We start from the raw sequence: 25,959 nt of genomic DNA on the forward strand, positions 1-25,959 counted from the left end.
AACATGTTACCCAGGTGCGTCAGGTTCTAGAAAAATTACGTGAAAATCACCTATATGCCAAGCTGGAGAAGTGTGAATTTCATGTCACGGAGGTATCCTTTTTAGGGTACATTATTTCCCCTCGGGGATTCTGTATGGAACCAAAGAAGCTCCAAGCCATCCTTAGTTGGGCGCAACCCACCAATTTAAAAGCAATTCAGCGCTTTTTAGGGTTTGCGAATTACTATAGAAGATTTATTCACTCTTTCTCTGACCTAGTTGCTCCCATTGTGGCACTGACTAAAAAGGGAGCAGATCCTACCAACTGGTCACGTGAAGCGGAGTTATCTTTTCAGGCCTTGAAACAAGCCTTTGTCTCAGCCCCGGTCCTCAGACATCCCAACCCAGAATTGCCTTTCATTGTTGAGGTTGATGCCTCGGAGGTTGGAGTAGGGGCTATCCTATCTCAGAAGGATCCGGATTCCCTGGAATTACATCCTTGTGCCTTTATGTCCAGGAAATTCTCATCTGCTGAATCCAACTACGATGTTGGTAACCGGGAATTACTGGCTATTAAATGGGCTTTCGAGGAGTGGAGGCATTGGCTTGAAGGAGCCACTCATACCATTTCAGTTTTGACTGACCACAAAAATCTTCAATACATTGAATCAGCTAAACGGCTGAATGCCCGGCAAGCTCGGTGGGCTTTATTTTTTACTCGTTTCAAGTTCATTATCACTTTCAGGCCAGGTTCCAAGAATACCAAGGCAGATGCCCTGTCACGCAGTTTTCTTCCAGTTCAAGACAACAGTCCTGTTACCCCCATACTTCCGTCTTCAGTCATTCGGGCAGGTCTCACACAAGATTTATTTACCCAGTTAAAGCAGCTTCAACATCAAGCTCCTGGAAATACTCCTGCTGGTCGTCTTTATGTCCCCGAGTTTTTGAGAGCAACGGTTTTGACGGAGTTTCATGATAGCAAGGTTGCCGGGCATCCGGGGATTGCTAAAACTTTTGAATTAGTTTCCCGCTCGGTATGGTGGCCTGGTCTTTCCAAAGACATTAAGGAGTTTGTTTTTTCTTGTCAGGTCTGTGCACAGCATAAGGTTCCCCGTTCCTTGCCTATCGGTCAACTTATGCCCTTGAATGTTCCTCTTAGGCCATGGTCTCATATTTCCTTGGATTTTGTGGTGGACCTCCCTCTGTCAGCCGGATGCCGAGTCATATGGGTGGTAGTGGACCGTTTTAGCAAAATGGCCCATTTCATTGCTCTTCCCAGATTGCCATCTGCCCAGGGATTGGCAGTCTTGTTCCTCCGCCATGTTTTCAGACTCCATGGGTTACCCACTGATATTGTTTCTGATCGGGGTCCACAATTCATTGCACAGTTTTGGAAGTCTTTTTGTGCCTCATTAAAGATGAAATTATCTTTAACGTCTGGCTACCATCCCCAATCCAATGGGCAGACTGAGCGAGTTAATCAATCATTAAAACAATATTTGCGTTTGTACTCGGCCAAACTCCAAAATGACTGGTCTGAGTTTCTTCCGTTTGCAGAGTTTGCTTACAACAATGCCTGTCATTCCTCCACCAATGTATCTCCATTTTTTACAGTTTTTGGTTTTCACCCCAGAGCTAATTCCTTTTTTCAACATTCCTCTGTCTCCTCGCTGACCTTGACCTCTCATCTCAAACTCATTTGGAGAAAAGTGCACCTGGCTCTCAGAAAAGCGGCATTTCGGGAGAAAAATTTTTCTGACAGGCTCCGGCGGCCGTGCATTTTTAAAGTTGGAGATAGGGTATGGTTGTCGACTCGCAACATTAAACTTCGACAAACCTCAGCCAGATTGGGTCCTAAATTTATTGGACCATTTCATATTATCAAAAAAGTAAATCCAGTGGCTTTCCGGTTACGTTTACCAAAAACTTTACGGATCGGAAATACCTTCCATTGCTCCTTGTTAAAACCCTATGTTTCGTCCAGTAGATTTCCTCGCAAGATCTCTCAGGGGAAATCACCAATAGATGTACAGGGTCAGCAGGAGTTCTTGGTGGAGAAGGTTCTTGATTCCAGGTTGTCTCGGGGTCGACTTTATTTTTTGGTACATTGGAAAGGTTATGGTCCAGAGGAAAGGTCCTGGGTCCTGGATGAGGATCTCCATGCCCCGAGGCTCAAAAAGGCATTTTTTCGGGAATTTCCTCAGAAACCTGGCCTTAGGGGTTCCTTGACCCCTCCTCAAGGGGGGGGTACTGTTAGGCGCCGAGGGTCCGCCCGTCAGTGCGGCCCGGCGCCTAGCAACTAGGGAAGCTGCAGGCAGACAGCCGCCGGCTCCCTAGCAACGCTAGACGCCGGGCGCACAGAGCCGCTCTGACCCTAGCAACGGGGACGCCACTGTCGGACCGCGTTCCCCGTTGCTGGGTCTAAATAAATCAGTTAATTGGTAGCCTGGCCGTGCAGCATGCAGCTGCACGGCATGATTGATCATTACCCTGTCTGGATCCTGATTGGAGGGCTCCCAATTAAAAGCACTCCCAGGACTTCTCACAGACGCCGGTGATAGCTTCCTGTTTGCTGTGTCAGTTACAGAGAGTTTCCAGTCCTGCTCAACCCGGTTGTTCCTGTCCTCAGTGATCCAGTACTCGGAATTTGTCATCTATTCCTGGAGTTCGACCGAGCACCTTTAACATCCTGTGGTGTTCGTGAGTCGCGGCGTAGCCGTGTGTTGCGGCTTGACCGCTTATTATTTATTATTTAGTTTATTGTGTTCTGGAGCTTTTGCGGAGGATTCCGCTCCCACAAATCCACTCTGGTATCCAGCGGTGCTGGATAGGAGTAACGGATCTGTGGATCTTTGGTTGTCCTTTTCCCTGGCGGTTTGTCCGCACATACTTTTGGTTTAAGTTAGATAGCTTGTAACCCCTGGCCTGGTTGCTTAGTCAGAGGGCCCCTTGTTATCACCCTGTCTCGGATTTCCCTTTGTCTCCCATTAAGACCTGAGGGGGCATCGGGGTTGGGCAGACATAATCCGCCCTTCGAACGCGGCTGCCATGGGCTCAAGCAACCATAGTCTCGCAGGGGATTTCTGATAACACGGGCGAGACAACGGAGTTAGGGCGCCAGGGGTTACTAGGCTTTCCTGCTCCCGTACCAGCATATCTTTCCAGTACTCAGACCTCTGCCATAAAGATCTCCTCTGGTCTGGAGTACGGGAATCATAACAATAACTGTCAGAATGTAAATACCTATAACTTGAATTTCAATTACATACCACCTTTGACATATCTATGACTAACACTAGTTTAGCTTAATCACAATCTTAATTCATTTTTAGGAATAACAGGAAATTCTAAAAGAGAAACACATCAACAATCTGTTTTTTCTCCGGTTTGTCTCTGTAAGTTTTACACAGAGACACGAAAATACCCCCTTGAGGGCAATTTAAACATGCTTGGGATAGGCATATGAATATCCTTACAAAGAATTAAGGTTCAAAAAGGGTTGAGATTACCTAAAGGATAAAAAGTAAAAGGGGCAGACTAGATGGGCAAAGTAGTTCTTATCTGCCGTCAAATTCTATGTTTCTATGTTTCTATTGGCTGTAAACAAGGCTTGATCATTTCACACTAGGTCATATTGTTACAAGCCGTAAGTGGCGCGTCTGTATTACCACACTCCAGCAGCTGGATTCCTGCATGTATCCCTGTGTTCAGCCTCAGCTGCTGCATAATTGGTAGTTTGCCTCCTGTGTGTCTAGCTGTCCAGCTGCATGTCCTTTACTTTAATCATTACCTCTCTGGATTCCTGGGGCTGATTGGAACAGCCACCTATATATTCCCTTCCTGGTCACTCTCAATCTGCTGGTGATAGTTCCTGTTACATGTGAGAACCTGTCAGCCCTGTGAACTCCTGAGATATGGATATCCTGTCTAGATCTTTGTCCCTGTCAGATCCAGCTCTCATTGAATTCATGTTTTGTGTGGAGCTTCCAAACAGATTCTTGTCTTTCACACTTATTCCATACTATTGTTATTACCACCTTGTGCATTGTTGCATTTACATACAGTACTTGCTTATATCACCTTGTGCATTGTTGCATTTACGTACAGTCTGTGTTTTATTATTATACCACCCTGTGCATTGTTGCATTCATATACACTCTGTTTTGTTATACCAACCTGTGCATTGTTGCACTGTTATGATTCCAGCACTCCTGACCGGAGGAGATTTTATGACAAGGACCAGAGCTCTGGAATGGAATGCAGGTAACGGGAGCAGGGAAGACTAGTTGCCCCTGGCGCCCTAACTCTATTGTCTCACCCGTGCTATCGGAAATCCCCTGCGAGACTATGGTTTCTTGAGCCCCTGGCAGCCACATTTGAAGGGCGGATTATGTCTGCCCAACTCCGGTGCCCCCCGGTCTTAGTGAGAGACAAAGGGAAATCCGAGGCAGGATGATAACAAGAGGACCTCTGACTGACAACAGGCCAGGGGCAACAAGCTAACTTACAAAAACAGAAGTATGTGCGGAAACCCGCCAGGGAAAAGGACAACCAAAATCCACTTGTCCAATACTCCTACCCAGCACCGCCGGATACCAGAGTGGACCTGTGGAAGCGGAACCCTCCGCAAAATGCTCCAAAACACAAATAATAAATAATAAAGCGGACAAGCCGCCACACACGGCAAGGCCGCGACTCACGAACACCACTGGATGTTATATGGTGATTAGTCAGGACTCCAGGAATAAGATGACAAACTTCCGACCGGATACAGCAAGACTGGAACAGACTCTCAGCAAACAGAAACAGCATGCAGGAAGCTATTACCGGCGTCTGTGAGAAGCCCTGGGAGTGTATTTAACAAGGAGTCCTCCAATCAGCTGCCAAAAGGCTGATTAGAATAAATGCCGTGCAGCTGCCTTGCTGCATGGCCAGAGAGCAGGAGAATACATTAACTCTTAAAGCCTAGCAACGGGGAACATGGTCCGCCAGTGGCGTCCCCGTTGCTAGGGTCCGTGCGGCTCAGCGCGCCCGGCGTCCAGCGTTGCCAGGGAGCCGGCGGCTGTCCGCGTACGGCGTCCCTGGTTGCTAGGCGCCGGGCCGCACCGACGAGCGGACCCCGGCGCCTAACAGTACCCCCCCTTTGAGGAGGGGTCAAGGAACCCCTAAAGCCAGGCTTCCAAGGAAACTCCCGAAAAAATGCCCTCTTGAGCCTTGGGGCATGAAGATCCTTATCCAGGACCCAGGACCTTTCCTCTGGACCATAACCTCTCCAGTGAACCAGAAAATAAAGCCGGCCCCTGGACAACTTGGAATCGAGAACCTTCTCCACCAGGAACTCCTGTTGTCCCTGTACATCCACTGGAGATCTTCCCTGAGAGATCTTCCGAGGAAATTTATTGGAAGAAATGTATGGCTTCAACAGGGAGCAATGAAACGTATTACCAATCCGAAGAGATTTTGGTAAACGTAACCGGAAAGCAACTGGGTTAACTTTTTTAATGATATGAAATTGTCCAATAAATTTGGGTCCCAACCTAGCTGAAGATTGTCGAAGTCTAATGTTACGAGTCGACAACCATACCCTATCTCCCACCTTAAAATTGCAAGGACGTCGGAGCCGGTCAGAAATTTTTTTCTCACGAAAGGCCGCTTTTCTGAGAGCAAGGTGCACTTTTTTCCAAATGGCTCTGAGATGGGAGGTTAAGGTTAGCGAGGAAACTGAGGAATGTTGAAAAAAAGAATTAGCTCTGGGGTGAAAACCAAAAACTGAAAAGAATGGAGACACGTTGGTGGAGGAATGACAAGAATTATTGTAAGCAAACTCCGCCAATGGATGAAACTCGGACCAATCATTCTGGAGTTTGGCTGAGTACAAACGCAAATACTGTTTCAATGATTGGTTAGCTCGCTCGGTTTGCCCGTTGGACTGTGGGTGGTAACCAGATGTTAATGACAATCTCATCTTTAATGAAGCACAAAAACACTTCCAGAATTGTGCAACGAATTGTGGACCCCGATCAGAAACAATATCAGTGGGCAACCCATGAAGTCTGAAAACATGGCGGAGAAACAACACTGCCAATCCTTGAGCAGATGGCAGTCGGGGAAGGGCAATGAAATGAGCCATCTTGCTAAAACGGTCTACTACCACCCAAATGACTCTGCATCCAGCTGAAAGGGGAAGGTTCACCACAAAATCCATGGAAATATGAGACCATGGCCTGAGAGGGACATTCAAGGGCATAAGTTGCCCGATAGGCAAGGAACGGGGAACCTTATGCTGTGCACAAACCTGACATGAAGAAACAAACTCCTTAACGTCTTTAGAAAGACCAGGCCACCATACTGAGCGGGAGACTAACTCCAATGTCTTAGAGATCCCTGGATGCCCGGAAACTTTGTTATCATGGAACTCAGTCAAAACATTAGCTCTCAGGAAATCAGGGACGTAAAGACGACCAGCAGGAGAATTTCCAGGAGCTTGGTGTTGAAGCTGTTTTAACTGGGTAAATAAATCTTGTGTGAGGCCTGCCCCAATGACTGAAGATGGAAGTATGGGAGTAACAGGACTGTTATCATGAACCGGAAGAAAACTGCGTGACAGAGCATCTGCCTTGGTATTCTTGGAACCTGGCCTGAAAGTAATAATAAACTTGAAACGAGTAAAGAACAAAGCCCAATGAGCCTGCCGGGCATTCAGCCGCTTAGCTGATTCGATGTATTGCAGATTCTTATGGTCAGTCAATACTGAAATGGTATGTGTTGCTCCCTCCAGCCAATGCCTCCACTCCTCGAAAGCCCATTTTATTGCCAGTAGTTCCCGGTTACCAACGTCATTGTTGGATTCAGCGGAGGAGAATTTCCTAGACATAAAGGCACAAGGATGTAGTTCCTGAGACTCTGGATCCTTTTGAGATAGTATAGCCCCTACTCCAACCTCCGAGGCATCAACCTCCACAACGAAGGGCAATCCTGGATTGGGATGTCTAAGGACTGGAGCCGAGACAAAAGCTTGTTTCAAGGCCCGAAAGGACAACTCCGCTTCACGCGACCAGTTGGTAGGATCCGCTCCTTTCTTTGTCAGGGCCACAATGGGAGCAACCAGGTCGGAGAAGGAATGAATGAACCTCCTGTAATAATTTGCAAACCCTAAAAAGCGCTGAATTGCTTTTAAATTGGTGGGTTGCGCCCAACTAAGGATGGCCTGAAGCTTCTTTGGTTCCATGAAAAATCCCCGAGGGGAAATAATGTATCCTAAAAAAGATACCTCCGTGACATGAAACTCGCATTTCTCCAGTTTGGCATATAGATGATTCTCACGTAACTTTTGAAGAACCTGACGCACCTGGGTAACATGTTGTTCAATAGAGTCAGAATAAATCAGGATGTCGTCTAAGTAAACGACCACGAATTTCCCTAGGAAGTCACGGAGGACATCGTTAAGGAGGTCCTGGAAAACTGTTGGAGCGTTAGACAAGCCGAACGGCATCACTAGGTACTCGTAGTGATCCGACTGAGTACTGAAGGCTGTCTTCCACTCATCTCCGGACCTGATTCGGATGAGGTTATACGCTCCTCTTAGATCGATTTTGGAGAAAATCACAGCCGAACGCAGCTGATCAAAGAGGACAGAAATCAGCGGCAGAGGATAAGTATTTTTAACTGAGATTTTATTTAAGGCTCTATAGTCAATGCAAGGTCTGAGCGAGCCATCCTTTTTCTCCACAAAGAAGAAGCCTGCACTTAAAGGAGATTTAGATGACCTAATAAATCCTTTCCCTAGGCTCTCTTTAACATAGTCATTCATGGCCGCAGTTTCTGGCCCGGATAAAGCATATAACCTTCCCTTTGGCAATGCGGCACCAGGAATTAGCTCAATGGCGCAATCATAAGGCCGATGGGGAGGCAGAATGTCTGCATTGCCCTTGGAGAACACATCAGCAAACTCCTGGTACTCCACGGGAATGAGTTCAGGAATTGCAGCAGCTATTCTGACTGGAAACGAAATACATTCCTTATCACAGAAGGCACCCCATTGAGAAATCTCCCCTGACCGCCAATCAATGGTGGGATTGTGAAAGGCCAGCCAAGGGTGACCCAGAACCACTGGAACTGCTGGGCAATGGGTAAGGAAGAACTCGATCTTTTCAGAATGAAGAGCTCCTACCGTAAGTAGTACAGGGGGTGTACAGAGGGAAATAACCCCATTGGACAGTGGACTCCCATCTAAACCATGCATGGTGACACTCCTACCCAAAGATAACTGAGGAATGCCTAAGGCCTTGGCCCAAGTTAAATCCATAAAGTTTCCTGCGGCTCCACTGTCGACAAAAGCCGACACCAAGGAACTGAGGCTGCCAAAGGAAACCTTAGCTGGGACTAAAAGGGAGTTATGCGAGGAGATAAGCTGCAAACCTAGGTGAACCCCCTCACAATTCACCTGGTCAAGGCGTTTCCCGACTTATTCGGACAATTACGAGCAAAATGTCCCTTACCCCCACAGTACAAACAAAGACCAGAGTTTTGCCTTCTGGCTCTCTCTTCAGGAGACAACCGGGAGAGACCCATCTGCATGGGCTCCTCTATGTCCTCAGGGATGGAATATACACACGGAGACGACCTGACCGATGCTCCTTTTTCAGCCTTCCGCTCTCTGAGACGACGATCAATCTTAATAGAAAGCTCCATGAGTTTATCGAGAGTCTCAGGAGTGGGATACTGGAGGAGACTGTCTTTAATAGATTCTGATAAGCCGAGGCGAAACTGACTGCGCAGGGCTGGGTCATTCCAGACACAGTCGTTCGACCACTGGCGAAACTCCGTACAATAAACCTCTGCAGGATTCCTACCCTGTCTGAGAGCACGCAACTGACCTTCAGCGGATGCCTCTCTATCAGGGTCGTCATATAACAGTCCTAAAGACCCAAAAAAAAGCGTCTCCTGACAACAACACCGGATCATCTGCTTTTAAACCAAATGCCCAAGTCTGGGGATCCCCCTGGAGCAAAGAAATAATAATCCCGACCCGCTGAGATTCAGTACCCGAGGAGATCGGTCTTAAACGAAAATAAAGTTTACAGGATTCTTTCAAATTAAAAAACTCTTTTCTATCCCCAGAAAAACGGTCAGGCAAATGCATTTTTGGTTCAGGAACTACGCTCGGGGAAGTTCGTAAAAGATCTTCCTGCGACTTCACCCGAAGGGAAAGATCCTGAACCATCTGAGTAAGTTCTTGAATCTGACTGACTAAGAGCTGACCAGGATTTGATCCTAACCCTGTTGGATTCATGAGGCCGACAATTTCTTACAAAAACTGAATAAGAAAAAATTAAACTCCGTTTAATTTTAAGTTTTGGTATGGCCGGTAATAATGTTATGATTCCAGCACTCCTGACCGGAGGAGATTTTATGACAAGGACCAGAGCGCTGGAATGGAATGCAGGTAACGGGAGCAGGGAAGACTAGTTGCCCCTGGCGCCCTAACTCTATTGTCTCACCCGTGCTATCGGAAATCCTCTGCGAGACTATGGTTTCTTGAGCCCCTGGCAGCCACATTTGAAGGGCGGATTATGTCTGCCCAACTCCGGTGCCCCCCGGTCTTAGTGAGAGACAAAGGGAAATCCGAGGCAGGATGATAACAAGAGGACCTCTGACTGACAACAGGCCAGGGGCAACAAGCTAACTAACAAAAACAGAAGTATGTGCGGAAACCCGCCAGGGAAAAGGACAACCAAAATCCACTTGTCCAATACTCCTACCCAGCACCGCCGGATACCAGAGTGGACCTGTGGAAGCGGAACCCTCCGCAAAATGCTCCAAAACACAAATAATAAATAATAAAGCGGACAAGCCGCAACACACGGCAAGGCCGCGACTCACGAACACCACTGGATGTTATATGGTGATTAGTCAGGACTCCAGGAATAAGATGACAAACTTCCGACCGGATACAGCAAGACTGGAACAGACTCTCAGCAAACAGAAACAGCATGCAGGAAGCTATTACCGGCGTCTGTGAGAAGCCCTGGGAGTGTATTTAACAAGGAGTCCTCCAATCAGCTGCCAAAAGGCTGATTAGAATAAATGCCGTGCAGCTGCCTTGCTGCATGGCCAGAGAGCAGGAGAATACATTAACTCTTAAAGCCTAGCAACGGGGAACACGGTCCGCCAGTGGCGCCCCCGTTGCTAGGGTCCGTGCGGCTCAGCGCGCCCGGCGTCCAGCGTTGCCAGGGAGCCGGCGGCTGTCCGCGTACGGCGTCCCTGGTTGCTAGGCGCCGGGCCGCACCGACGAGCGGACCCCGGCGCCTAACATGCACTCATGTACAATCTGTTATTTCTCTCCGTCTGTGTATCAAGCAGCATTATCAAGGTTGTGTCCAGCGAACTTCTCACTGTACTGCATTTACTCTTGCCCAGCCTCCAATAGTTGCCTTGTCCATACATAAGACCTGGGGGCTTCTGAGTATGGGGTGGACCTAATTCACCCTGGAAAGGCGACTGCTAAAGGTGTAGCCTAGCATCGCAGGAGGCTAAAAGACTGCTGGGCAAGGGTAATTGCGTGAGCATCACAAAGTACCACCTGGTAACCAGTAGCGGATCTTGCCACGGGCAAGCAGGACTTTTGCCCGGGGCGCCGCCTTCCGGAGGGTGCCGCCGCTGCATGGCATGATCTGCTACTATTTGGCAGTGCCCCCCGCTGTGTCACCCGCTGTGAAGGGAACTAGACGCTAACTGTCTAGTTTCCCTTTGTGGAGAGGACCTTTGCTGTGCGGTGCGCAATGACGTAATTGCGCACCGCACAGCATTGTGGGACTGGCACAGACGCTAGGGGTCATAATTGACCTTTAGTGTCTATCTAAGCTGTGCTATGGGAGAGACGTCATGACGTCTCTCCCATAGATCCGAGGAGAGGAGCGGCGCCGGCGGAGGTCTGCAGCAGTCGGGAATCAGGAGCGGGGATAGTAAGTATTCAATTTTTTTGTAAGCGGCGCTACTGTACAGGGGGCACAAATGGGGGCACAACTCTACATGGGGGCATAACTGACCACGCCCCTGTATGAAGCCACACCCATATTTTCCACCTGGGGTGCCACAAGGGCTAGAACCGGCCCCGCTGGTAACCCACATAACTGTGTAGTCCACGTAACACATATTACTTACTATGTGAGAATGTCCCCTGAACCACAGTATCTGTTTCCAAATGTTAAAGCCTATTAAAACCAAAAACATTATACAGCCCTCATAAGTGTATTGTTCATGCATTTATACATGCATTCCCATAATTCTCCAACTGTGCACAGTGCACTGAATATGCTGTAACATGGTTTAGCCTTTTACTTGATTGCCCCTTTAAAAAAAAAACCTCCGAGTTCAACCGGGAAGCCGCACCGCCTGCCATGTCGGACTTCATTACAACCAGCCTGACGTCTCTTGGCACAGGTGCATCTTGATGCTAATGACGCTTTTGATCTTCAAACATTTGCAGTATCCTAATACAGTGCATTTACGTCACTGTGCATATTTGGCCGAACCAGTGGCGCACCATTAAAACTTGCACCATCTCTATGGAAAGTGCAGTTCCTCCTGTGTGAGTAGCTGTGCATCTTTCAGCAATAAGCATGCAACATGCCTGCGTCGACTACTCCCCCCACCCTCCCCCGTTACCACCCCGGAATACCCACTAAAATTCTGCATCCAATTCAGTACCATGTCTCTCTGTGCAGACAATAAGGACGCATACCGTACGCTGTGCAACTTGGACCTTCTGCCCCCTGTTATTCTACACACAGGATAGGGTTAGTCGATGTTCCACTATACTTATATAATAAGTTACCTGGAAGTAATTTTTCTCTGATTTTGTTTAAAAAGTTTATTGATAAAATACAGATCTGCATAGTCTATTTCACTGACTACTATGAAGATGATTTGTATAATCCCTGTGTGTTCTATAAGTTCTCCTATTTGTCTTTATTTCATATTTTCAGTGAAACCCCAGCTACCAGCCCCTATACAGCTGTCCCTGTGTGACTCCGGGGATGTCCTGTGCTCTGTCACTCTGGAGAAGTTTTATCCCAGGGATATCCGGATAACCTGGAGCTGCGGCGTTGGACATTACCAGGAGCTGGGAACCGCTACAGACAGAATTATAAAACATACTGACTACACGTTTAATGCTGGAAGTGACTGCAGAGTCTCCGGACATCTCTTCAGGGATCCAGGATTCAGAGTCCGTGTGACGTGGAGACATGAGTCTATGGATGGGGCGGAGTCCCGGGAAGTGTCTGTAACAGGTGACATCACTGAGAATGGTGGATTCTGCTTTATTAATGTCTATTTACTCTTCACACTGTCTCCCATTACACCTCTCTGTGTTACAGACCTTCCTTGGCTCCCAGTGATGGATGACATCATAAAGCCGCCATTAGTACAGGGAACAGAGGCCAAACTGCAGTGCAGAATCTGGGGGTACTACCCGGGTGACCTGGGGGTGACGTGGATGAGGAGAGAAGCTGGAAAGCAGGAACTGTATGAGGTGTCTCCCAGTGACAGATACAAGATCCCAGTAATGGAGATCACACAGGAGCCTGATAAGACTTACACCTGCACAGCCAGCCTGATTGTAGCCGTGTCAGCGGTAACGGAACACGGGTCAGAATTCATCTGCCGGGTGACACACCCCACTCTGGTGACCCCACTGGAGAAGAGGACGGGAGAGATCAGGGTGACAGGTGAGTGTATTATTGAACCTATTAATGTACTAGTAGAGGGACCCCTCATATGCTGGGACCCCGTCAGTCTACCATTGTACCCGGGTTGGAGCACATGTGTCTCAAGTGTGCCAGGGAGGGGGCGTGTCCAGCGTGTGGAGGTAATTTAATGGAAAATAGAAACAAAACACTAGGGGCAGTACCGAACTGTGGCATGGAGGGTTAGATATATTCCAAGCCACTACAATAATTCCACTCATCCACAGTATTGAGAGTATTAAATAAATACAGCTTACCTTTGTGGTGGTATCTGCAATGGGGAACCCCTAAAGAAGTTGATCCTCCCTGGGCAGACAGTGTCTTCAGTCAATAATCACTATTCATGTTACAGAGCACATGGTCCAGAAGATACCTGTTTATGTAGGAATATAACCATACAACCAGGCTCCTCCACCTGTGTCTCTCTAGTCTTCTACTCCATGTCTTTCCAGCCTCCTACCCCTGTCATTGCAGCCTTCTGTCCTTCAGCCTCCTGCCCCATCACTCCAGCCTCATGTCCCCTGTGTCTTTTCAACATCCAGGTCACTCCAGCCTCCCTTATTTCCAGCCACGTGCCCAGTGTCACTCCAACCTCCTGACACTCCAGCCTCCTGCCCCCTGTCACTCGAGCCTCCTACCCCGTGTCTCTGCTGCATCCTGCCCCGTCTTTCCAGCCTAATGCATTGTCACACAAGCCCACTGTCTTTTCAGCATCCAGCCCTGTCACTCCAGCCCCATCTCTTCAGCCTCCTGCCTTGTCACTCCAGCCCCATCTCTTCAGCCTCCTGCCTTGTCACTCCAGCCCCATCTCTTCAGCCTCCTGCCCTGTTACTCCAGCTCCATCTCTTCAGCCTCCTGCCCTGTTACTCCAGCCCCCTGTCACTCCATTCTCCAGTGTTACCGCAACAGCCAACCACCTCCCAAGTCATCTCGGACTTCAGCCTGCACGTTCCCCTTCCTGTCTCTCTTCCTTTCAGTGGCATGATGTAGATAAAGATAACACGGTATGTGCGTATGCGCGTATCGGAGGTCCCACCTCCATGGAGATCCGCTGGGTCCTAGTGCCCGGTGGCTGTTGGCTGCAAATACACTACACACAGATGCAGTGCTGAAGGGGTGACCTCAGCTACAGCACCATTGCCAATCAAATGCCACCACCTAGGCAATTACTATACCCCTGCATGCTGCGCTAAGTCCATTCCCATCCCTTCCTCATCGCAGCTTAGGATGTCTGGGTCAATGCGGAGTAGTATTGGTGTCTTTTTGCTATATCTGGCTGGTGTGCAGGGCGGCAATAGGGGGCGTGGCTTCGCACAGGGGCGTAGTCATTTACGCCCCCTGTACAGACTGAAATGATGTGCGGTGCGCGATGACATCATCGCGCACCGCACAGCAAAGGTCCTCTCCACGAATAGAAACTAGACGCGTAGCGTCTGGTTGCGTCTAGATTCTCTTCGCACTAAGGACCTTTCCTATAACCCCCTGGGTCCATGTCACAATCTAGTTGTAATAGAAAAGTGTGGCGAGCGAAGCGGAGCGGAGCGAGACACCGAGCCCGATGCGTGGCGAGTGAAGCGAGCCCACAAGGGTCCACGGTTGTGTCTATGTTGCCTTCGTGCAAAGGACCTGGACGTGACAAAACGAGTGGGCAAGAGACAACTTCCGCCCTTACAGCTCCTAAATGTTTTGTTCATTCTCCGTTGGTTTGGGGTATTTTTTTTTTTTTTCTATGCAGCATTGGACCCTTGTGGGCTCGCTTCACTCGGCACGCATCGGGCTCGGTGTCTCGCTCCGCTCCGCTTCGCTCGCCTCACTTTTATATTACAAATAGATTGTGACATGGACCCAGGGGGTTATGGGAAAGGTCCTTAGCGCGAAGAGAATCTAGACGCAACCGATCCGCTACTGCTGGAGTGCACCAGTTTAAAAAAAATAACAACACAGTTTTCCTTTTCATTTAATTAAGAATATCTGTGTCTCCTTATAAATACAAATGTAGTGTATATCTGTGCCCGATTATTAATTTATTAATTTATGTGCCTCTTTATTTTTAAAATTAATATCTGTGTTCCCTTATTTATAATAATGTTTCCGCTTCTTTAGCAATAATAACATCTTTGCCCCCTTATTAATTAATAGTAATATCTTTACGAGAACGGTATGGGAACCCGGCGGTCAGGTGGGATCCCATACCGATTTCGTACAGATATTACGGGAACTCGACAGCCAAAATCCCGGCAGCGAGTGCAGCGTGTCCCCTCTTGGGCTCGCTGCGCTTGTCATGCTTCGGTACCGGTTTCCCCTCAGGTGGTGGCATGGACCACCACCCACGTGGGAATACAGGGCTTGTATTGGGCTAAACACCGCCGGCCGGCCCAGCAACTGCCTCTGCCTTTCAATCAGGCAGATGCGATCATAGGGCTGAGGCGGTCGTCGGCTGTCTGCCATGAGCCAGCGCACTGCGGCGCCGGCGCATATGCAGTTCAGACCTGATCGGCTGCTCTGCATTTTCGCACAGCAGCTATCAGGTCTGAATTAGGCCCCTGGACCCCTAGCTACCGCAGTCAGTCTCCCCTCCTTCCGGTCACCGAAACACCACCAGACTCCGTGTGGAGGGGGCGTGGCTAAATGACAATCCAACTGATAAAGATAACTTGATATTTTCAGTGAAGTCTATACTGAACAGATGATGTGATTTTTATTTTTATATATACTGTATGTATATATATATATATATATATATTTAATGATTTGAAGCAACTAATGAGCGTGTTCAAAATAATACAATGTTTGTTTTATTATAGAATGAACCAACCTAAATTGAGTTATGCCTGTAATTTCAAACATGGCTTGGATTCTACTACAGAAAGGTGAAAGTGCACATGCCTTAATCATGAGATGGAGAACCATACATGGACATTGAACACTCGTTACAAGAGTTTCATATTCCGCACAATGGACAATTCATAATACTGTAGGTTGGTTACAACATCTGCACTGACCAGCATCCAGGGGTGAGGCTAGTCTTAGATCTTTGAGGGCATGGACTCAGCTTGGTGGTTAGTCTTGGCTTGAGTGAATACAGACCTCAACATTGTACAAACTTAAAAATGTTCTGGGGAGGGCAAAATGCATTTTTTTTTCTACTGTTACATTTTGGTGCAGCGCTTGCTGCATTTATTCTGTGCTTCTGTGGTGTTCTCTCGTTTAAATAGAGCATGCAGGCGCCACTGTCTTAAGACTCTAAGGTAAGCATCAGACCCTCCAACATGAGGTGCCCCACTAGGTACAAAATGCTCTGTTCCTGGACTTCCCTCTTAATGTATGATTGCCATCACCTGTGCTGAATTTGTTATATGATAAGAAAGCTGTTTCTTCACAGGTGATGGCAATAATGAATTAAGAGGGTAGTCCAGAAACAGAGCATTTTGTACCTGGTGGGGCGGTTCATGTTGGAGGGTATGAAGCATTGGTGCCTGCACTACACTACCTCACCCACCGCAGAGCATTGCAGTGATCGCCACACAATACAGAGAGCATCAGTGACTGACTCAATACAGAGAGCTTCAGTGACTGACTCAATACAGAGAGCTTCAGTGACCACCACAATATACAGAGAGCATCAGTTACTACAATACCATATAGAGAGCAGAGCATCAGTGACCGCCATACAATACAGAAAGCATCAGTGACTATCATAGAATACAGACGGCATCAGTGACTACACTAGAATACAGAAGGTATCAGTAACCACCATACAATACAGAGAGCATCAATGAACGCCACACAATACAGAATGCATTAGTGACAATCACACAGTACAGAGAGCATCAGTGGCCACCATGTAATACAGAGAGCATCAGCGACTTCCACACGCCGCACAGAGCATTCTAGTGATATGTTATTGAGCGCCACAAAAGGTCATTCAAATTGATGTAGCCAGGAATTTGGATACAAAATAAAGAATAATGGGAGACATGGCACTCCCTTACATGCCCAGAGCTGGCCATAGGCATAGGCAAACTAGGCAATTGCCTAGGGCATTTGATATGCCTAGGGGCATCAGCAGCTTCTGCTGATTAAAATATGTGGCATGCCTATATTCTGTGTGTAGCATTTCATATGCAGATACAGCCACAGTCTCACACAGTATATAGGCATGCTGCATATCATTTTAATCAACAGAAGCGTCTAATGTGAATAAAGAGCAATAGCGTGTGGTGTAATGTGAATAAGGATCAATTCAGTGTGATGTAATGTGAATAAGGGGCTCTACTGTGAGGAGTAACGTGTATAAGGTAAAGTAATAATATTGTGGGATGTAATATGAAAAAGTATCTCATGATCAAATGTGAATAAAGTTACACTACTTTGTGGCGTAATTGGAATTGGGGTTACTATTGTGTGGCCATGCCCCCTGCCAGCAAAAACACACCCCTTTTTGGGCTGTGCGCCAAATGTGAGAACTGTTCCTATTTAAAATATAGGGGGTACAAACACCAAAATAAGAACTGCTATGGGTGAGGGGTGATGGTGCTGGGAAAGAGGTGCAAGGTCAGAGGCGGAACCAGCGGTGGTGCTAGGGGGCACCAGCCAAAATCTTGCCTAGGGCATCATATTGGTTAGGGCCGGCTCTGTACATGCCCCATCAGCACCTCTAACTGTTCCCCTGTCACCATTGCATAATATTCATTTGAAGGAGTGCCCATTGACACATTGGATTTTTTGATAAACATTTAATTGAGTGAATGAGCTTGCATTGTTTAATGAATTCATAATATAATTTTGTATTACACTCCTAACCTGTGGCAGCTCTTTGTATGTCTTGCTGGGGGGGGGGGGGGGGGGGGCTGATTGCACCACCTCCCTTCCCTCCCGGTGATTAATGGCTGATATCACCGGTAGGCAGGGCTTAAATCAAGTGGGGGTGGAGTCTAAATTTTGGGTACTACATGCTGGCTTCTAGGGATTTCATCGGCTGCAGCCCCTAGAAGCCAGATATGCCTGCCGTAATAGTAGGGGAGACACAACTCCCCCCTAGGGAGACATACCACCACCCCTGGCACTGGCTGTGATTAGCAGGGAGCGCTTCCAATGATAAGTCCCTTAGGATGGCAGATTTTAATGGAGGGGGAGGGGGGAAATACAGTCCTGCAGCCCCCAGGTAAAATCCACCGCGGGTGGAGGAGGGGCGGGGGAAGGGGGTGCCGATGGCAGGGGAGGGGGTCTAGAGTCACCGCGGATGGGGGAGGGGCGGGTGTGGTCATGCCGCGGGTGGGGGAGGGGCAGGGGTGCCACAGATGTGGGAGGGGGCCCTGAGGTGCTGCGAGTGGGGGAGGGGCAGATAATGCTTCTCCTGCTTCTCCTCCTGGAAGCAGCTAAGCTACGTACCTTTGCTGGTGCTCCCTGCAGCAGACGGTGAAGGTTCCTGTGCCCAGGCCAGGCACCGCAGCTTCCCGCCGATGGCGAGTCTCTCTGCAGCCGAGTGGAGTCCAGGAAACACACAGCAGCCAAAGGGCGGAGCCTACCATGTAACCTATGTGGGAGGGCGTTTCTCGACCAATCAGCTGTGGCCTGGGTGTGATAGACCTGCCGCTAACCCAATGAGAGCTCCTAGCCACGCCCAGCATTAGGAAATGAGTCACAGATCTGGGCATATATATATATATATATATATATATATATATAGTGAAGTACAGCCCGGCGCTCCTCTGGAATCTCAGGTGCCCCGGTGCCCTCAGCGGTTAATTGATGATGTAGAGAAGGAAAACTGCGACACTCAAGGTCTTGTGGTAACGATGTGTATTAGAGAAATCACAGCATAATAGCCTAATACACATCGTTACCACAAGACCTTGAGTGCCGCAGTTTTCCTTCTCTACATCATTATATATATATATTGTATGTTTTTCTTGAAGATATATTGAAAACATAGGGATACAGAAATAAATTATTGGAGTAACAAAGACAGCAGAATGACAATGAAGAATAACAAGAATTTGTTAAATGCAAACAAGACAAAAGTCTCATTCGCTACATAAGCATCTAAGATCGTACAAAACGACCTATAATATAAAGAAAGATTGTGTATGTGTATGTGTGTGTGTGTATGTTTTTATATATATATATATATATATATATATATATATATATCAGAATTAAAATAAAGAAGGAATAGGAACACAGAGAAAGGATTTACTGGGAGAGATCATACCATAATGTAGAAAAGGCATCAATAAAGGATTCCCAAAGAGAGAAAAAACATTTCAATTCTTTGTTTTTTACTATATGTGTTTTAGTGGTATGTTGTACTTATTGTCTAGTAAATAAATAGTTTATTTATTTATTTTAATCAATCCACGGTTGTTTATTATTATTGGGGAAACATTAACCAGCACCAGTATATTCTTTCATTTTTCATTGTTCTTGGGACTGACAATCCCTTATTGGCAGCAGTGACAGCGCGCCTGGGGTTTTGTATGAACGTCACCAAACAGCCCAGGACTTGACCAATAGTATGGTTTATCGAGCAGCAGTGCATTTGTATAGCTATAATCACAGTTACATGCGCTCAGTATCATACATACGCTCAGTAGTATCATACATACGCTCAGTATCTGGATGGAACGGAGACAGTGATGTATGTGCTAGCGGTATGAATACTGGTGACGGTTATCTCTGGAATATAGCAGGGTCTTTGAGAGCTAAGTGGAAGACATCTGTGGCACTTTAACATAGTGACAAGATGGCACTGCACGTGTGCAGAAGACCAAACGTTGGCCATCTTGCTAAAGGATATCTGCATCTCCAAAATAGCATCATAGGCTACACGCTCTACATATTTCAACACCCGCCCTCGCTGCAACCTTGTCCATGTTACACAAACAATTGTATTCTTAGCAGTGTGGCTGTATAGACATCTTTTCGTATGGGCTCAATGGGGAGTTGCCCAAGTGCCCCAGGATTATAGGCTGAAAGCTAAGGTTCTCCTTTTTGTGTGGGTACCAGATTTTTGAAATCGGCCCTGGGGAACCAGGGATATCCAACTTCAAAGCAGTGGTCACCATCTGAGCCTGTTAATTGCTCTTCCCAGCCAGATATCTTGGGTTCTGTCTAATGTATAGTTTTTCTGAGGGTATAATCCAAAACCTGAGACTCTCCCCTTTTGGTGGACACTGGCAGCTTGTCTGTACTATGCCCAGAACCATAGATATCAGCCTTCCAGCAGATGGTCCCTGCTCCAGCTCCACACGCCTGATATGCAGGTTTATAATTGTGTTGGTGGATTGCTCTGGCTCCTGAATTCTGATCCCCAAGTCCTCAGTACCTCCTCAGAGGTGGGACTCTCTAGTTTCTTATCCCATTGAAAGCTAAGAAATCTACTTCCAGGAACTGTAGATATCTGCAGTCAAGTAAGCTGCCCTCCTACTGGAAAATGATGAATATTAAGCCCACTCCACTATCCTCCCCTCCCCTGCGTATTAAACATCCCCTACCACCTTGGAAGTCATGTACCGGGGCTCCTTTATTCAGCCCAATGCCCCCTTCTACAGTTTAGTGTCCTCCCTCCCACCCCATCTCCCACCATCTGTGCAGTAAAGGAGTAATTAGCAGAAATTACTGCTCCAGGTGTTACATGCTGAGCAGATGATAAAACACCCCCTACCGCCCACTGCACATCAAAGCTGCCACTGATGGCACCACCCACCCCTACCACTGGTGGATTGGTAGGGGCCCCATAGCATTGCTTTGCCCAGGGGCCTACACTGCTGTTAAGACGGCTCGGTGTGGCTGTAGTTAGTTTGCATACAAACATTCCACCTATGAAGGGAAAACAGGTAGTAAGGTGCTTACTAATTAACAACATCCACGATTAAGGTTGGGATCTGGAATGGTTTCTTGTATTATTAGAAAAAACATTAACGAGGCATTTCTTCTATTTTGATGGTGGATACTACTTACAACTATTGGGATGCACCATGGGGTCGAAGGTGGTCGCAGCATTCGTCAATGCTCATATGTTCACCGTGGAACAAGAAATATTTCTACAAAATCTGAGATTTGCCAGTGGGATGATCATTTTCACCAGCTATATAAAGTATCTGCTATTGATATGGTCGGCCACCATAAAAGATCTTGAGAATGACATGGCGATTGCCAATACTATGGATGAAACCATCAAATTCACATTTGAATGTAGTACTACTGTACACCTGTCCATTATTTGGATGTCTTCATCACCAAATATGAGTCATATTTGAAAACAGATTTGTACCAGAAGCCTACTAATAAGAACACCCATCTCCATGCCAGGAGTCATCAACCAAGGGCGATGAAGAAAGGGTTGCCTTTCTCACAGTATTTATTAGTAACACTGCAGATGTAGAAAAGGAGATTGACTTTATGGCTGTAAAGTTTTTATAGAGGGGCTACGAGTACGACCAAGATGATCTGGAGACGGTGAAAATGAAGGACCTCTCCATTACATGAGAGCAATGTTTGAAACCAAGGGAGTAAGCTCCATGTTAGATGATCCTATTTGTAAGTGAACTGTAACTCCAAATTTGTTATCTACATTATAAAATGTCCATATATTCAGGGAACGAGCTGCATAGCACAGATCGGCTATGGGCCTAGCACTTGAGGTAAATAATGAAGAGCAGCCCGTAGCGAGCCACTTCTCTGGCTATGCTGCAGTACAAACTAATTGATCTTGCCCCCCCCCCCCATGATAAGGGGTGGGGATAGAAGTAAAAAGTTGCTTTAATTATAAGCAAAATTGATTTCTGTCAATATATATGTTTACTTTGTGTTCTTGAACAATTTTTTTGTATCAAACTCCTCATTACTCTTATTCGTTATTAATTAAATGTTAAGTTTTAATAAACTTATTTCAAATTTCTAAAGCGTGCCCCAACACAGAGTCTTTCTTTTTTCTTCTCTTTGCTTAACCATTACTGACTCTGGGAGCACCACCAACTCAAATAATTATTTAGATGTCTTCATTAAGAATCTTTAAATTTAAACTTAAGGCCCATACACACTTGACGATGCACACATCGTTAACGACTTCCCTTGAACTTCCCTTGAACAGCTGAGCAAACCACATGAGCATACACACTACCAACGACGAAAGACGAAAGATGAAAGACCAAAGACGAAAGATGAAAGACCAAAGACCAAAGACCATAGACCATTCATCGTTAAAGCATCCAAGCTGAACAGTTTATTAAAATAATGAGCTGGTGAACAGTGGCTTGGTCGTTGGTCGTTGGTCTTTCACACCATACACATTCAACGTCGTCTCTGGTCGGTAACGACCATAGTGGAAATTGAGCATACATGCTCCACAGATGAACGATGGACGTTAACGTCCCGCGGGGCCGCGCATCGTTGGTCGTTGGATGCATACACACTTGACGATATAATGAACGACGTCGTTCATGAGGGCTGAAATGAACGACATCGTTCATTTTATCGTCAAGTGTGTATGGGCCTTTAGTATCGTTGGTCATTCCCTGAACAGTTTTCTACAATCTGTGTATTAATCTATGTTCATCATTACCACATTTTTCCTGTGCGGAACCAAACCAAATTTCTGTTAACTCTGTAACCCCTGCTGATTAAATCTTCAGTTTCAGGCTCCAGCACGGTTTATATACCAATACTGTTTTCTAATAATTAATGCTATTCTGCTAATAGATTTTTTCTTTTTGATACTTCTGAATGTTCATTAAGCACATTTTTTATTTAACATACACTAACTTTATACGTGATTCATAATTCAGGACACTAGGAACTAGCTGCCAACACTTATCCTAAAATGGCAACATTTAGCTTGAGAAATGAACTGACGAGTAGACCTGAAAATCTTGACGATATATTTGACAATATCTCAGAAGCACCATCCGGTAACAAAGGATGGGAATCTGATTTGTACAAATTAAGATCCTGTCTACAAAAAAGACTACGATCATCTTGGGACATAAAAACGATGGAAAGTTATAATAAAAATAAAATTACGCCACGGGGTTTGAGACCCAACATATTTCCCACTTTCCAGTTAATTACTGAAAGTCTGACAGCAGAATGGGAAGGTATACTCCTGAAATGCTCACAAGACCTTATGGCTGTGTTACTTAAACATAACCATCTGGTACTTAATGACTGTGAGAAAGAAATAGAAGAACTCACTAAAAATTTGGAGGAATGGGAAAAAAATGCTAAATTCCAAGAAACTTTTGAAAAAATTAAAAAAGATCTAGAACCCTATGAACAAAGGATTACAGATAGAAAAAAACACAAATTCATTCGGGACATGAAAGACTTCAAGACTGGTAATGTCTTTCACTGGAAGCATACGAATACACGCAGGGAATACTCCAAATTCCAGGACAGGTATTCCTCATCAGAAGCAGAATCATCCGGAGGAGAAGACCCCTCAGACTCAGGCGATAGGGAGATTGATCGATATAACTTTCGAGACGAACCCAGTGCTAACACATCAGCCCATTTTTTAGGGGCAGGCAGGGGTGGAGGAAGACCCAAGTTCCGACAAAGAGGAAGACGAGGAGGGGGAGCAAAAAATCAGCGAGACCAGACAGATTGGCTGCAACCGGGACCACCGAGATACCCTGTCAGAACCAACCGGAGGAAATAACTGATCATCTTAAAGTTATCAACCTATCCAATAGAATCTTAACGGATGATCACATCAAAATATTCACTAAGGGACTCTCCTTCTCACCTTCCCAACATCTAAATCGTTTCGCATGGGAAAAAGATTTGAAACTCTTTGGACGTAAACTACTCTTAAGGAAATTCTTCGCTTCTCGAACTTTGTCGCCAATTAATCCGGATTCAGACGCTACCTCCTTCTCTCAATCTTTGACTGCTGAAGATTTAGAAGCCATTAGCATTCTGGAGGAACTGCAAGAGCCCAACCAAGATCCTACAATTCAACAGTCCAGACCTAAATGCAAGAATAAGTCGACCTTTTTTCCTCCCGAACACCTCTCAGCTGAAATAAAGATTTTTCAAGAACTTGTCTCCAGAGATCTAGACAAAATATATCTACAATCTAGGAAAAACCCCAATTATGGAGACAATCTTAATACTACAGAACGCAAAACCTTACGGGAGATACAATCCTGGACCGACATAATAATCAAACCTTCTGATAAAGGAGGAAATTTAGTACTCTGGCCGAAAGTAATGTATACTACTGAGGCCATGAGACAACTAGGAGATTCACAATGCTATAAACGCATACTTTTTGACCCTACGGACAACTTCAGGATTGCCCTTAACAGGATTTTGGACCGGGCTCACTCTATGGGCACTCTTACCAAAGAAGAGAAGATCTACCTTACAACTGACAAACCTAAAACTCCCACCCTCTACCTATTGCCGAAAATACATAAAAATATCAATGTCCCTCCGGGGCGCCCTATTGTATCTGGGCAAGGGGGCTTACTCGAAAAACCTAGTGTTTTTTTGGATCTACACCTGCGACAACATGTGCTCAATCTTCCCTCATACATAAGGGATACCACCGATGTACTTCAAAAACTACATGACATCAAACTGGACACCCACCACCTTTTGGTTACCCTCGATGTTGAATCTTTATACACTAGCATCAATCACCAGGTGGGCATACAAGCTGTGCAGTACTTCCTCGGTATGGCCGATAACAGCGATTTTCACAATTTTCTGATTGAACTTCTGGAATTTGTACTCACTCGCAACTATTTCACCTTCAATTACCACTTTTTCCTTCAGATCCGGGGCACTGCTATGGGTGCCGCTTGTGCCCCTACTTACGCCAACCTTTATTTAGGCTGGTGGGAAAGAGAAATTGTCATGCACCCTGATAATGACAAATTCACTCAACATATCTTAGCTTGGTGGCGTTACATAGACGACATTATCCTGATCTGGGAAGGTGATGAGAAATTACTACTATCCTTTATTGCAGCATTAAACTGCAACAATATCAATCTCAAGCTTACATACCACATTAGCACCAATCAAGTATCCTTTCTGGATCTCAATATATACAAAACTCCGGATGGCCTCATACAAACCGAACTGTATCGAAAGACCACTGCCACCAGTAGCCTTCTCCATCAAACCAGTTCTCATTTTCCACCTACCATCACCAATATCCCCAAAGGGGAGTTTTTGCGCCTTAAAAGGAACTGCTCAGATCCCAATACCTTCAGATTGAAGAGTAATGAACTCACCTCAAGACTACTGGAACGAGGCTACAGCCATCGCTCTATCAAAAGAGCTAGATGGCACTGCAATCAAATACCGAGGGATACCTTGATTTTCCCTAACAAGGAAAGTACGAATTCATCCACACAAAACAATACTCTAAGATTTGTGGGCACTTTCTGTAAGGAGTGGAAATTGATTAAAGAATCTATTGACAAACATTGGTCAATTCTACACTTGGATGAGGATCTTTCTAAGACTATTGGACAGAAGGTATCCATGAGCTGGAGACGTTCCAGAAATCTCAAGGACAGACTAACGAGTAGCCACTATACCAAGAATCCAAAGAAAATCACCACTCTCAAAGGCTCTTTTCCTTGCGGAAATTGTAAAGCATGTTCTCATATGACCAAAATGTCCACTATACGGGACCGTTATAACAACCTACTAACCATCGAACAATTTATCAACTGTAATGCCATTGGAGTCGTGTACTGCATTTACTGCAGTTGCAACATGAAATACGTGGGCATCACTACAAGGGCCCTAAAACAACGTATTTTAGAACATGTTGGATCTGTGAGGAATGGCTCAACTGATCTCTCAAAACACAAAAAATTGACCTCAGTCGCACGCCACTTCCATCACCACCATGGGGGTAACCCGAATGATTTGAAAGTTTTTGGACTAGAGAAAATCAGCTTGGGAATTCGTGGTGGCGACCTCATGAAAGAGCTTTTGAGACATGAATCCGAATGGACTTTCAAATTGGATTGCCTAGCACCCAAGGGCATGAATGAATACATAAATTACACGGCTTTTCTTTAAATAATTTTCCAATTCTCAACACACCTCCTCACTGCATAACACACATATCACCACATTTTCCCTTCTCATAACATTTAATCACTTTCTCTCTTCCTTTGCATCCCTCTCCCTCACCTCCCTCCCTCTTTTCCCCATGTGTCACACCCTGCTAGTATCACCATTATCCCTCAACTTCCTTAAA

At 46.1% G+C, this 25,959-nt stretch overlaps 1 protein-coding gene across 1 annotated transcript in view; it reads left to right on the forward strand.

Moving 5' to 3' along the window:
• The window catches only part of LOC134944447 (uncharacterized), a 193,583-nt gene extending 177,570 nt beyond the window's left edge, over positions 1–16,013 (forward strand). Inside the window, exons 12-14 of the mRNA XM_063933022.1 lie at positions 11,967–12,272; positions 12,360–12,710; positions 15,533–16,013. Coding sequence (XP_063789092.1) covers positions 11,967–12,272; positions 12,360–12,710; positions 15,533–15,537 — 662 coding nt within the window. The 3' untranslated portion in view covers positions 15,538–16,013. The remainder of the gene's footprint in view (positions 1–11,966; positions 12,273–12,359; positions 12,711–15,532) is intronic.
• Positions 16,014–25,959: the final 9,946 nt, after the last annotated feature.

Source organism: Pseudophryne corroboree, chromosome 7, assembly GCF_028390025.1.
Source record: "Pseudophryne corroboree isolate aPseCor3 chromosome 7, aPseCor3.hap2, whole genome shotgun sequence".
Classification (NCBI taxonomy): Eukaryota; Metazoa; Chordata; class Amphibia; order Anura; family Myobatrachidae; genus Pseudophryne; species Pseudophryne corroboree.